This window comes from Eulemur rufifrons, chromosome 27 (assembly GCF_041146395.1).
Source record: "Eulemur rufifrons isolate Redbay chromosome 27, OSU_ERuf_1, whole genome shotgun sequence".
Classification (NCBI taxonomy): domain Eukaryota; kingdom Metazoa; phylum Chordata; class Mammalia; order Primates; family Lemuridae; genus Eulemur; species Eulemur rufifrons.
In genome coordinates, this window is record NC_091009.1 from 24,413,488 (window position 1) to 24,428,704 (window position 15,217).

Consider the following 15,217-nt stretch of genomic DNA (forward strand, 5'->3'; position numbering starts at 1 on the left):
AGCATGGTCTGAGTGTTTAGAAATCTGTGCCCATTTCAAGCAGCCTTCTGGCAAACTTTTGAAAGTTCATTTCTTGCTTTGAGTTCTCGTTATCCAATTCCCGGGGCCTGTCATACCCTCAGTCTCTTAGCTCCTATGTGCTGCTGTTGTCCAGACGTCAGCCCCTCTCCTGGAATCCTCCTCTGTCAAAAGCAGAGCTAGCTGGGCAAGGGGTGAAAATGCACTCCACCACCACCCCAAGCCGTACAGCACGCTTCTTCTCCAAATCCTTAGGTGGAAGGTGAAAGTATTAAACCAACTGTCAAACTTTTGTTCAAGCCCACGTGGGGACTCTACGAATGCTTTAGGAGTACTTGGTGGAGGAAGATCGTGTTTCCCCCGTTGCACTAACCACTGTATCACGTGTACACTCAGGAGCCCTGGTGGAGAGAGAAGTTGCTGATGTGCATTTCATTAATTGAGTGTACAGTGTTTTGCAATACAGACGTTTAGCCTTAAGACCCCTGAATGGAACTCCAGCTGTGATGGAGCCGCCAATGCCCCGAACTCTCTCCTCAGCCAGTGTTGCTTACCAAGGAGGCTTATTGAGGGCACACTTGAGCCCCTGGACAGCCTCTCCTCTGTTGCTGAATCATTGCTCCATATACTGCCTTCTCACTTGCTTCAATAAAAATTAAAAAGTTACCTTCACCAGCTCCTGTGCCCTCCACCTGGAGGAGACTTCACTGGCCTCTCAGCACTAACTGCAAACATCAGAGAAAGCACCATTTTCTCACCAAAGGTGTTCCTGTTGAGAAGTTTTAACTTCCACCCCCGACAATTCAAAAGAATCAATGTGAATTTGTCTGCAGCTTAAATTAGTTTCAAATGAAACTTCCTTCTCATGTGAGCATATCAGACTTATTCTGGAACCTCTAGAACTGGACTTGAATACCCTGCAGGTGCCCGACCAGCAGGTGCCCTCCCTGCCATTAAACTTTTCTTAGAGCCAGTGTCTCTCTGTGACTTCTGAGTCATCCAATGGATCCATTAGTTGTTCAACGAGAAGTTCACAGATCTTGTATCAGGATATGAACTGACTTATGTTAAGAAGGATGCAACCCCCCCCCCCTTAATGAATGTATTCTCTTAATATTCAGACACTGTATTTGTGCATCAGCTGGAGACTGTCCACATCTGACATTTCACAGACCCCACAAGGACACTTCTACTCACGAGCAGTTCGTCATTCTGGGGCTTCTCCTTTTATTAACACTCTTTCCATTGAGTCTGCCAAATCCTTTATTGGGTTTTTTTCCTTTGCATCTGTCACTTTGTCCAAATGAGCATGAATAAACAAAAGTGCAAATGGGCTGATACTATTTTTGTGGTCAGCTGAGGATGCTGCCAGGAACTCCGCTGTATGTCTGTGGCTTGGGAATGTTAAGAGGAACATGCAGGCTCCCCATTGATGATATTCCTTTCTCAACATTTTTAAACAAGCACAAATGATATTTGTAAAAAAAAAAAAAAATTAATTTTATTTATTACGGTAATAAACTATTTTATACATGATACTGGTTTTTGCCTTTCCTTCAATAATTTTAAGTCAATGAAGTGGTGTTCCGATATGACAGGATGATATTTTCTATTCCTTTTCAAGAGTTTGGGAAGCTCCAATTTGGAAAGCACTTGTCTGTGGTTTTTGACAACATAAAATTCTGGATATGAAGACATGTGGCTACACGATCTTAAAGTAGAGCTCCATCTGCATTACAAGTACACAGAGATTGCCCTCAAAATGGGGCATCACTGGACAATTGTATGACACATTGAATTGAGACGTATCTGAAGCTGACCTCCCACTTAGACGTGAACTTTTTCCCTCCATAAATTGAGGGGATACAAGTGCAGTTTTGCTACATGGATACATTGCATAGTGGTGAAGTCTGGGCTTTCCATGTAACTATCACCTGAATGGTGTACATTGTACCCACTAAGTAATTTCTCACCCCTCACCAACTGCCCCCCCACCCTCCTGAGTCTTCAATGTCTACCATTCCCTAGGTCCCTGTGTACACAGTATTTAGCTCCCACTTATGAGTACATACAGTATTTGACTTTCTGTTTCTGAGTCATTTCACTTAAGATAATGGCCTCCAGTTCCATCCATGTTGCTGCAAAAGACATGATTTCATTCTTTTTTTTGTGGCTGAATACTCCTCCAGTGTATAATATACACCACATTTTCTTTATCCAGTCATCCATTGGTGGACACTTAGGTTGATTTCATATCTTTGCTGTTGTGAATAGTGCTGCAATAAACATATGACTGCAGGTGTCTTTTGGATATGATTTCTTTTCCTTTGGGTAGATACCCAGTAGCGAGATTGCTGGATCAAATGGTAGTTCTATTTTTAGTTCTTTGAGAAATCTCCATACTGTTTTCCACAGAGATTGTACTAATTTACATTCCCACCAACGGCCTATAAACGTTTGCTTTTCTCCACATCCTTGCCAACATCTATTTCTTTTTTTTTTTTTTTTTTTTTTTTTTTTGTTGAGACAGAGTCTCACTTTGTTGCCCAGGCTAGAGTGAGTGCCGTGGCGTCAGCTTAGCTCACAGCAACCTCAAACTCCTGGGCTTAAGCAATCCTACTGCCTCAGCCTCCCGAGTAGCTGGGACTACAGGCATGCGCCACTATGCCCGGCTAATTTTTTCTATATAGATTTTTAGGTGTCCATATAATGTCTTTCTATTTTTAGTAGAGACGGGGTCTCGCTCAGGCTGGTCTCGAACTCCTGACCTTGAGCAATCCACCCGCCTCGGCCTCCCAGAGTGTTAGGATTACAGGCGTGAGCCACCGCGCCCGGCCAACCAACATCTATTTCTTTTAACTTTTTAATAATAGCCATTCTGACTGGTGTGATATGGTATCTCACTATGCACTTTATTTGCATTTCTCTGATAGTGATGTTGAGCATTTTTTCATATGCTTACTGATCATTTGTCGTATATGTCTTCTTTTGAAAATGTCCATGTCCTTTACCTATTTGTTACTTGGATTATTATTTGGGTTTTTTTTTCATGAATTCCTTGTAGATTCTGGATATTAGTCCCTTGTTGGATGCATTGTTTGCAAATATTTTCTCCCATTCTGCAGGCTGTCTGTTCCTTCTGTTGATTATCTCTTTTGCTATGTAGAAGCTTTTTAGTTTAAGTCCCATTTGTCTATTTTTGTTGCTTGTGCTTTTGAGGTCTTAGTCATGAATTCTTTGCCTAGATCAATGTCCAGAAGAGTTTTTCTCAGGTTTTCTTCTAGTATTTTCATAACGTCAGGTCTTACATTTAAGTCTTTAATTCATCTTGAGTTGATTTTTGTATATAGTGGGAGACAGGGATTCAGTTTCATTCTTCTGCAGGTGGCTATCCAATTTTCTCAGCACCATTTATTGACTACAGTGTCCTTTTCCCAGTGTATGTTTTTGTCACCTTTGTCAGAAATCAGTTGGCTGTAGGTACATGGCTTTATTTCTGGGTTCTCTATTCTGTTTGGAAGTGATCCTTTTTATTTTGAACAATTTGGACTAAAACTTATATAAAATATATTAATGCTTCCTGCCTTTTAAAACACAGTATGAAGAACATAACTGAATCTTTGCTGAATGATTTAGTATCAACATGAGTTTTGATGTGTGCCTTATTTCACTGATGGTCTCAAACTATTAAAGGACTACTTGCCCCTAATCTAAATAGTCCTAATCTAAATACACTGGCATGGTTTCAGTTCTGCTATTATTTTAATAGGTATTGCTTCTTGCTCATGGCAAGACTCCATGATACTGCCAACCTGAGTTCTTATTTAATATCTCGTGGACTACATTTCAAACAAGGCTCTTCTCTTTCTACAGGCAGTATAACTTAATTTGGCGATGAGGAATCTGTGTTCTCCAAGCCTCTGCTTCATCTCCTAGGGTCACAGTAGTATTTTTAATGATGTCCTCCCTTCTCATTTTCAACTACATTGCAGAAAAGCATAATAAAAATAAGTTAAGGGTGATAGTGTTTAAAATTCCAAATGGTAGGTGTTGATTTCAAAAGTGTCACCCACTAAAGCACTCGCTAAACATTACATTCTTTAGACATCTTCAAGGGTGGAAAATAATCTCTTGGTGAATATGGTTTTTATAATTAGTCAAAAGGACCAGTAGTAATACAGACCTAATTAATGAATACTACATTTTGGGTGCCAAATGGGGTTCAACTATTTTAAAAAGAGGTTTTTTTTTGTATATTTTAAAATAAAACAATTGCACAGAGGAAAGGCCTCAGAGGCTTTCTCAAAATGCACCGAGAAGGTCTGTACTGTCAAGACAATTTGGCTTCTCATGTTGGCCACACGAAGGGAAGGAACCCTACCGTATAAGATACATTCTGGCACATCTGCTAAAAAACAAACTCATGGTTACTTTCTTATATTCAGTCAACAGTTATATTAAGCAAAGGGAAGAATCTCAATTTCTTTAAGGGGAAACCCCCCCATTGCTATTCTCTCAATATATAGATTATACAATTATGTGTATAATTGATAGATTTTTTTTCTCTAGGCCTATAGTGTTTAATAGAACAAAATGTTTTCTGCTGTCACTTCAAACAAAGTAATCTGAAGAAATAATACTTTTAACTCTTCTTGTGTGGTCCTGGGAATTAGTCAAAATGACTGAGGCTTACATGTCCTTCAGATGCCTTGATTCCTTCCTTGGTGATCATCTCAGTGATTCTGCTTGAAGCTCTTGGTCTTGACCACCGAGCCAGGTTGGGATCAGAGGATTCTGGGGCTGGAAGTGACCTTGGGGCCTTGTCTAGTCTTTTCCCAACATCGTGCCTGAAGTTGCTCAGGGCTGATGACATATCCAGTGTCCTCAGCTGAACTGCTCTGTGTGCCCAGGCGTCTTATTTAGAGCAACTCCAAGAATTTAGTTCATATGCATGGAGAGAGAAGCATTATCATTTTCACATTACAGCTGAGGAGTAGTAAGAGGTCAAAGAGAACAATGGTCCTGGATAATCCACATATTGGTTAATTAGACCTTAAATACAGAGGTAAACACAGTAATCATTTATTCCTTCCTGAGAACCATTCTAAATCATCTAATAGTTTCAAAGAGGCTGAGCATGTTGGCTCATGTCTGTAATTCCGGCACTTTAGGAGGCCAAGACAGGAGGATCACTTGAGGCCAGGAGTTTGAGACCAGCCTGGGCAACAGCAAGACCCCATCTCTACAAATAAATAAAAAACTAAGTGGGCATGGTAGCATGAGGATTACTTTAGCCCTGGAGTCTAAAGTTACAGTGAGCTACGATGATGCTACTGCACTCTAGCCTGGGCAACAGCATGAGACCATGTCTCAAAAATATATATATAGTTTAAAAGAAATTCAGGATCATTACTTTCAAATATATCCACTGACTCTTCCAATATAGTTTAATAATTGACTACGCCTATCTGTTTTTATATAAATGGTGTCTTTGGAAGAGCTCAAAATCTTTTGCATTATTTACATATGCAGATATATTAGACACACTTCCCTAATACCATTTTATACTCCTATTTTTTTCTTGGCAAGCCCTTTCCTTCCAAGTAAACTTCATCCACACTCTCTCTGGCTGGCCACAGATCATGTTAGTCCACGAGGTTTTACTGCATTCATTTGGGCACTGACTCCTCCCCAGGCTCATTCCCTCCTTAAAACTTCTCAGCACCCTGGAATCTCCTGCACCATGTCTCTCCCTCCTTTACCAAACCACCTGCTGAGGCTGCTGCTGCTGCCCAGGTCTACCCGCCCCCTCTGACCTTTTCAGCCAACACTTAATGTGCCCGCCCCAGGTCATGGACATCTGGCCCCTCCATCTCTCTTCTAAGCAGAGCAGCTAGGAAGGAAAAGAAACTCAACAAAATGACTTGTCCTGCACTCCAGGAGTTTAAATCTCACGGAGCTGATAACCACAGCCCAGGCACAAGGGCCATACCATGTTGTAAGTATGAGACAGCACTAGGTCCAAGTGAACTTTTCACTCAACAATTCACATGCCTGAGATAAGTTCTCCCATAATCGTATGCACTTCGGATTTGAATTTTAAAGCTTCTTCAGTGCCCACCACAAAATCCAAAGCTAAACAGAAGCATTCTGAATTATCTACCACTTGGGGCCATTGGTGGGCTCTATCCAGTGTCTTTCTAGAGTGCATAATCAAGTCATATAAATGTATTCAGATTTTAAACATGTCCTGACAAATATTCAAAATAACTCTACAAAAATGTAAATTATCTATGTACAGAAAAGGCTGCATTTGAATCCAAACAAAACAATATAGACCACTGAGCATGAACCCCTGAATAGGATAATAACTTTTTTGGGACTTACGTGGAGAGGGTAGACAAGGCCCCAGGAAGCCGTCCTTATCTTCGGGACTTGCCTGATAGCACCTTTCTGTGGATACACTATGCTGTGGCTTTTACATTCTGATTCTTTATTGTGAAACAACTGTCAGGTAGAGGAACTACCACATTCTCTGCAGATCTCAGCAACAAGCAGCCACACGTAGATCAGCCTGATGAAGTTCAAATCACAGGACTCCCTGGGTACAGACTCCTTGGAATGCCACAGGGCTGCTTCTGACTTCTTCGACTGGGTAACGAGAAACAGAGCAGAGGCTTTGTCCCCTTCCCGCAGAGGAGCTGAAGTATGAAGCTCAGAGCCTAGTGTTGGTTCCAGAGACCACACTGCAGGACATAAAGAAGGGAGTCTCTTAAATAAATGTCACCAAAATGTTTCAGAAATTCTGCCCAGTAGAGGACAGGCCTATCACCAATCAGGACTTCTGTGCCTCAATCAAGGAATGTCCATTATATTTCATTCCTGGTAAAGGAGAAAAGAACCCAAAGTTCCCATTGAACCAGGTTCTAGACCAAAATGCCACCATGTTTAGCTGAGCAAGGCAGTCTACCGCTCTGGACCCCAGCTTGCTCAGCAGGAAAATGATGGGTTGGGGTAGAAGATCTGTAAGGCTCCAAAGTTGGAAGATCATCTGGTTGTCAATTTTCTATGAGAGCTCAAGCTTCCAGCCCCAGTGAGGTAACTTCAACAGAAGATGAGCAGATGTTTATCTCTTGGAGATTATCTTGGAGTGGGAGGTCAAGGTGAAGCACCGTTTGCCTTGGAGGCCCGCAGCGGGGCTGGCCTGAGCCTGACGGCATTAGTCCACAGTGTAAGTCTGGGCCCAGGCAATGCCCACGTGGGAGTAGCAGTACAGGAATCCCAGGACAGAGAGGGTCACCCACGGCCAGCCTGTAGAGGGAGGACAGAGATGGAAGAGCCATTAGAACTGTCAGGGACAGGACCTCCCACAGGAGCAAACTGCTCCCTTTTGGAGAAGGCAACCTGAGAAACAAAATGGGCCTTGGTTTACACAGTAAGACACACGCTTCCTGGAAAGTCAGCCATAACTGGAACGCCAGCAAGGCACGTCCTGTATTCCCATCCAGGTCGGCATACGATGAGGGGGTGCACGATCGCAAATGCAAGCCGCGCTTGAAGACAGGGCAAACTTTTAAACAATACATGTGTGGAGGACTAAAGCAGTTAATAATCAAAAAAGAAAAAAAAGTCCATGAGTCCCAGAATAAATCTGAGCATTATATCACATCGAGTGCCATTTGAAAGTACACAGAAGAGGGAGACTAAATTAAATATTTGCTTTCAAAACGCAAAGCTTTTAGCGATTCCTTCCACAAATACTTGTCTTAGAATCTCTGATGTTCTTTTCTTTCTCCTTTTTTTAAATTAACAGCCCTTTCTACCGAGCATTTGTTACTTAACGATCTTCACATGTTCGATATGTTTCACTTAAACATTTATTGGGGGCTTTGGAGAACCAGAAATGCCGGGGAAGATGCCAGGTGTCAAAACAGAAAGACCCAGTCCTGTGTCAGAGGTGCTCCCGGTCCCGCTAGGAAAACACACACCCCAGTCGGATTCATGACACATGTAGTAAATGCCAGGTAACGGGGTGTACAGAGCACACTGAAACTGAGCCATGTGGGCTAAAGCAAGAGTGTGTCTGATGGAAAGGGACAGGGACAAGCTACCAGAGAGACCACCTGAAGTGCGAACATCACAGGGCATCCAAGGAACAGGGATCGTGTGATATGGCTGTTGCGTAGGGACGGGGCAGTCGGGCAGGGGTAGGAGTAGGAAGGAGACTGCGGCAGCCCCTGAGGGTTAGGTAACTCTGGCAGGCTCTCTTCTTGCAGTGTGGACCACTGGCTGCCATTATTATTAATAGGGCATAGCTATAATAAATCACTGTAGCACAGTGGTTAAGTGGGCAGGCTTTAAGTGGGATGAGGCTCAAGTTCAAATCCCAGCTCTGCTACTTGCCAGCCATGTAACCTTGAGCACATTAATGAAGCTTAACGTACAACTCGGGATAGAACAACTTAATATTGTCCTTACATGGATGGAGTGAAATGATGTAATGACTTGCATACAGCAGGCACTAAAGAAAGGGAGTAACAATGGTGGAGACAGGGCCTGGAGAACTTTCTCCACTAAGATGAGAGTGACCACAGGGAAGTCACGCCCTGGTCTTCCTTGCTCCTCAGACTGGCTCGCCACATGCACTCACTCAGGCCCTGCAGTCAAGACAGGTGAGTGTAGCAGAGGACCCCGGCAGTCTAGCTGCAGGACCAGCCCCGCGCCCACCTCCTGTCTGCCAGTCAGCCAGTGTGTTTGTTTCCTGTGGCTGCCATAACAAATTACCAAACTTAGTGGTTTCAAACAACAGAAATGTGTTCTCTCACAGTTCTGGAGGCCGGAAGTCCAAAATCAAGATGTCAGCAGGGTCACCCTCCCTCTGAAGGCTCTAGGTACAAATCCTTCCTTGCCTCTTACAGCTCCTGGCTGGCATCCCTTGGCTTGTGGCGGCATCACTCCAATCGCTGCCTCCATTTTCACGTTGCCTTCTTCCTTGTGTTTCTCCGTGTCATCTCTTCTTCTTATTGAGGACACCAGCTATTGGATTTAGAGCCCATCCTCATCCAGGATGATTTCCTCTCAAAATCCTTAACATCCCTACATTTGCAAAGACCCTGCAAAGACTTCCAACTTAAGTCACACTCTGAGGTTCCAGGTACACGTGAATTTTGCAGGGAATACAATTCAGCCCAGGGCAGCCAGGTACTTTCCCCGAGCTTCAGGATGGACCCATCCTGTCTGGCGGCCCTCAGACCTCTCGCCGCCTTGGCTCAGACACAGATGCTGGGGACTGGTCAACACCTGTTCCTCAGTGGGCTCAGGGGGCAGGATGAGGGGAGGGGGCTTCAGGCACAGGAAGCCTCCTAGACTTCAGCTGTGTTTGGGGTGAGGTATCAGTGGTGTTTGGGAAACAAAGGGCCCAGAGGCTGCCTGCAGAGGTGGGCGAATGGGGATGTTTCATCTACACAAAGCTGGGCCTGGGCATTGCACAGCTGTGCTTGGCACCATAGCTATCAAAGGGCATCCTTGGAAAGCTGCCACCCAGCAACAGACCTGTAAGGAGAAAGGTCCCCAATACCGCCCAGAGGTAAGGCATACATACATGTTTGGTGTGGGCCACAGCTAGGCCCTGAAAATTTTCCTTCCTGTTACTGTATACGCCATCCAGAGAGGCAGCTAGATAGCAGTTAGGAGACTTGTAATCCTGACCGTCCTGTGAGAACCTACCAGGGCCTCAGTTTCCCCATTACAGTAGGAGCTTGGAATAATTTTTTAAATGAGCATTTTATCAAAGAAGATCACAGATTTGGTAGTGTTTTTAAAAAATGTTTCAGAAATGCAAAGGATTAATATAGGGTCACCTGAGAATTCTACTACATATACACAGCTCACTAGACCGTTTAATACATACATGTTCCTACAGACAGTAGTCCCAGAGTGGACCAGGTGGCCGCCAAGGACCCCTTATCCTTTCCCAACCTCAGGAGTAAGATTCTTGATGACAAGGAACAGACAGATTCTACAAGTCACTTTTCAACACTACTCAACCAACACTTCCTGAGCATTTGCTTTATGCCTGGCCCTGCCCTAGATGCTGACATCAGCCTCTTGGTGGTGGCCTGTAGGCACAAGGTCTTTGACAGTGACAGCTACTAAGCAAGCACTAATGTGGCCCCAGGGGGTGAGGGTGGCCTTGGCTTGGGGGCAGAGCCTCCTCTTTATCAGGACTCAGATGAGGATAGAATCATAAAAGTGGAAGTTAGGTTCATACCAGGACCTAACAAGACCTAAATCGATGATCAGTTTTTACCAGATCACAGGTAGGCAGCAACACAGATATTATGAACAGGTTGCTGGCAAGTCAGACAACAGTTGCAGAGATTGGGTAATATAGTTAATAGGACATTATTTGACAGATATAGCTAAACGCAGAGAAGTAGGATGTATAGCATAATAGATTCAATTAAGAGGACCAACGTAGGTGGCACAGTAGGTGGAGTTAATAGGATGTAGGTGGTTGTATCATGACATTGTTAATAGGATATCAGTGAGTTGTATAATAATTGCAGCTAATGAGAAACAGGTAGGACACAGAGGGAAATGGCTGGAGTGAAGTGAAAGTGAGCACTGTAATTTCACTTGAGGTTATTATAGCTGGGCAATTCTCTGAGCAATTACATCAGTCTGAAAGAAGGCCAGAGGCCAGGATATTGAAGGAAAAGATCATCACACAGGGCCATGAAAAGTCAAAGGATATTTTTTTCTGGAAAGTGAAGGGATAAGAAGAAACAGGTCTCATAAAAAACTTTGTCTAAAAGGTAAATGTGAAATGGGGCAGCCATCGTGGAAAACAGTACGGAGGTTCCTCCAAAAATTAAACACAGAATTACTACGTACCTACCCAAGAGAACTGAAAGAACTAGAAGAGATATTTGTACACACATGTTCATAGAATTATTCACAATAGTCAAAATGTGTAAGCAACTCCAGGGTCTGTGACAGATAAATGGATGTTAGGTACATACAATAGACTATTATTGCAGCCTTAAAAAGGAAATTCTGACACATGCTACAACCTAGACGAACCCTGAAGACATCATGTTAAATGAAATAATCCAGACACAAAAGAATATTATATGATTCTACATATATGATATATCTAGAGCAATCAAATTCATATAAAGACAGAAAATAGAATGGTTGCCAGAGGCTGGGAGGAGGGGGAAATGGGAAGTTAGTGTTTAATGGGTATAAAGTTTCAGTTTTGGACAATGAGAAAAGTTCCAGAGATGGACGGTGCTGATTGTGTAACAATGTGAATGTACTTAATGCCACCTAAAAATGGTTAAAATGGCAAATTTTAGGTTATATATAATTACCAACAACAACAACAAAAAAAACCAATGCTGAATGAAAGAAGCCCCTGGCAAAATAACACATAATGCATTATTGCATTTACATGATATGCAAACTAATTTATAGTTACGAAAAGCCTATCAGTGGTTGGGGCGGACCGGGGCTGGGGGCTGAGGGAGGGAAGGACTGCAAAGGACACGAGGCATCTTTTGGGATGACGAAAATTTTCTGCATCTTGACTGCAAGAATGGTTTCAAGGGTGTATACAACTGGCAAAATTCATCCAATTGTATACCTTGAATAAATGCAGTTGATCATGTATTAATTTATTTCTCAATAAAGTTGGCATTAAAAAAATGTTCAGGGTCACAGTGGGACATCAGCAAATCACAGATTTGCAGCACTGGGCTACCGTGTCCTGGGCTACACATGCCCCGAGGTGGCAGGAAAACAGAATTCATTTTTTAAATGATGATGGGTCTTCAGTCCTTCATCTTCCTAAGGGCAGGGGGACATGCTGTGAACACTGAGCTCCCCTGGTCACGCCGTCCTCCACTGAGGCCTCCAGGCAGCAGGACAACCAGAGCAGCCCGTTTTTAACCACGCAGATGCGTTCGGCAGTAGGGAGGCTGCTGCAGCTGAATCAGCACAAATCCCTGTCCCAAGGAAGAAATCAATCCTTCCTAATGGGAGGGAAGTTAATTGAGTTGCTGAATCGTGTATGAGCTATCAATTACCCCATCAAAGGCCCATGTGGCTGTCAGGCCGGGCAGCACTCCCGGGGCTGTGGCCGCCATCTTGTCTCCAGCAAGGCTCTTTCCAAGGCCACGTCCTGCTCTTAGCCATTTTTAGGAGGAAATGGTTGATGACCAGCACGTGAACAAATGGGCAGGGGCACCTTCTTCCTGCCCTAGCCCTCAGCCACCCAGCACCACAGTCTCTGTCTGCACGTGAATAGTTCACAAAGAGTACACCATCTACTCCACGGTTTACAAAGAATGCACAATCTCGGTTAATTCTCACAACACTCTAAGGTAACTACCATTTTCATTTTAAGAGGGAGAAATTGACGCTCATAGAGATAAATAACTTGTCATAGAACAGCAGATTCTTGAACTGTGGTTTAAATCCAATACTAGTCGTCTTGCTTAAAAAGCCACATTGCCTCAAAAAGGCCCAGAGTTCACACCCCAAACCTAGGGCATCAGGTTGAATCCTATCGGAACAACAGCCTGAAGAATGGCAAGTCTGTCCTTTAGTTTTTTAATCTACCATTATCTACTACTCATCTACCATTAACACTGCCTTAGCTTCCTCCCTCCTTTCGCCCAGGCAAGTTTTCTAGCCATTGGCTCCGGCGCCTTATTACCTGCTGTCCCTCCAACTGGCCCACTGCTCAGTCGTCACCCTGCTGGTTCACAGTTCCCCTGAGGGTTGAAGAACACCATGAGCCTCCCAGCTTGGCTCTTCAGTCCCTATAGATAGACTTACAGACTCACTTTCTGGTCCCATGGAGCAATGTCACCCAGTGACTCAAAGCCACCGTAAGAAAGGAGAAAGAAGAGCTTCCTTTACTCCTGAGCACCACCAGGCTGCAAAGGAAACAAAGTTCACCTCCTGAGATAAACTCTCCTTGGTTGAAGCCTAAGTCTGCACATGGGAAGGATGTACTGTGACTATTAAATGTCACCAACCATCCATGTCCCTGGGGGGATGCATGTGCATACGTAACAGCCCACATAGTCATCCTAGTGAAGACCAGTGTGAGGCTGACGAATCTCGACCTACACAGAGGGGGCGCTAATGGGCTGGCCCAGAGAAGGGAAACACAATGAAGAGGTGGTTCTAGGAGACGCTGCAGAAGAGGGATTCGTGGGACTTGGTGACCGATGGATCTGGGGCCCAAAGACAATGTTCTCTCTCACTGACCCTGAGAACGGGCTCAGACTGTGGCTCCAGGCTGACGTTTAGCTGGTGCCCATCGAAGAGACCAGACCCAGTGTTAAAAGGCTGATCTGCTACCCTGCTAGTTGGTAAGAGCCACAGTGCCAGCCTCTCCCCCATGACTTGTCTTCCAATACAACAACAAAAGAGGTAACACCTGGTTCTGCAGAGGCCTCAAGGACCTGCTCCTGCACTTGGCCACCATCCCTTGGATCTGTGTCTATGCCCTACTCCTTGTTAGATATTTTGACTACCAGCCCCCGCATCTTATGCATACACTGTTCTGCTTTGGTGGCATTTTCTACTTTGAGGTCACTGGAGGACAAGTGTTTCTTTCCTTATAGAACTAGCTCACGCACCAGGCCCCGGCCCTAGGGTGCTGGCTCAGGACCTGACCACTGCTCGCACCTTGGTGCTCTTTGTACCCCGCCCAGCTTCACCACCATCGTTTCATTAACTGTTCAGAATGACTCTGTGCACTGCTGCCTTCGTTAAAAGAGCTGGCTCCTGACAGCACTTTATATTTAACCATGTTCAGATTTGATCGCGGGGAATGATATGGTGCCTTGGTAGCTTTATTTAAATCTTATTTACTCCAGGAGTTGCAGTCTGGAGCTACCGCGGAGCCATTCATCAAATGGTCGTGAGCCTGCAGACCTTCCTCCAGAGCTAAATTTAGAGTTTTAATCTTAATAAAGCTATAGGGCAGGAGCCTTTTCCCGTCAGAGGGCGGCCACTTTATCGAAGGATACACAGTGAGAGCAAAGCCGCCCCGGCTAAGCCTGCAAACTGCTGGGTCTAGTTCCAACACACAGGGATACGGACGGACATTCTGAACAACAGGCTCTTGCTGCTACTTTACGGTTCTAATAACAACTTTTTACCTTCACATAGTTTGCAAACCCGGGACTCAGACTCAGGTTTTCAGGCCCCCAGTGTTTTTCATAAAATGCTCACCTCTTTCACATCCGCTCACGAGAAAGGACTAAATGGTTCTGGTCTGTTCAAAATTGAAGTAGGAAATCCTAGGACAGTGAGTCCGCACGGGAATCACCTGGAGGACAGGTCAAAACAGACTGCAGCCCCACACCCCACAGTTCCCGATGCAGGAGGTCGGGGGTAGGCCTGGGAATCTGTGTTTCTAGCAAGTTCCCAGGTGACGTGGGTGCTGCTGCTCCGAGAACCACACTTTGGGAACTGCTGTTCTAGGGGAACTCTGCAGCAAGCTGAGGGAGGGGCTTTCTACCAACGGAGCTGAACAGAGTCATAGACAGATTGGGCTCTGCCATGCTCGGAGCAGCGGAGACAGACATTTACTAAGCATCACGAGTTGCCAGGTACGTGGCTGGGCACATTCCACGTTCTCACAACCACCTATCAGGCAGGTAGTATCAGCTCCATTTCATAGATGTGGAAACTGAGGCTCAGGGAAGTAAAGTAACTTTCTCAAGGTATGAAAGCTAATTGGTCACCAAAGCGCACTTAGAACTCAGGGCTGCGTAACTCCAAAGCGCACTCGGCTGCCTAAGCTCAGAAAGTCACTCGCCTCAGGTCACGTGGCAGAAAGGCTCAAACCCGGGCTCCCGCCTCCTGGCCAGGTCTCTCAGCCTCCAAATCTCATTTCACCCCCTCATTCTGGGCACCCAAAGGAACAGGGAGAGGGAAGCAGCAGGCTGGGTTTTCCAGACCTTGGCCATCAGTAATTCACTCGGTCACCCCATCTCCTGGAGCCTCCGTTTCTCGGTCTTTGCAGTGGGGACAGGGACAGCATCGATGAGCACGTTTATAGCCTTTGCCTTGCTCAGCGCCTAATTTAGACTGTGGGCATGGACGAGCATGCTCCCAGTGCCTGGATGATCCTTCCTTAAAACTGTCAAAGCCAGAATGATTTGGCCCCTGC

The 15,217-nt window shown here is 44.8% G+C and overlaps 1 protein-coding gene across 1 annotated transcript in view; it reads right to left on the reverse strand.

The window, feature by feature from the left end:
* Positions 1-6,873: 6,873 nt before the first annotated feature.
* The window catches only part of HHAT (hedgehog acyltransferase), a 247,495-nt gene continuing 239,151 nt past the window's right edge, over positions 6,874-15,217 (reverse strand). The window contains exon 12 of the mRNA XM_069459447.1: positions 6,874-7,329. Within this exon, the coding sequence (XP_069315548.1) occupies positions 7,238-7,329 (92 nt within the window). The 3' untranslated portion in view covers positions 6,874-7,237. The remainder of the gene's footprint in view (positions 7,330-15,217) is intronic.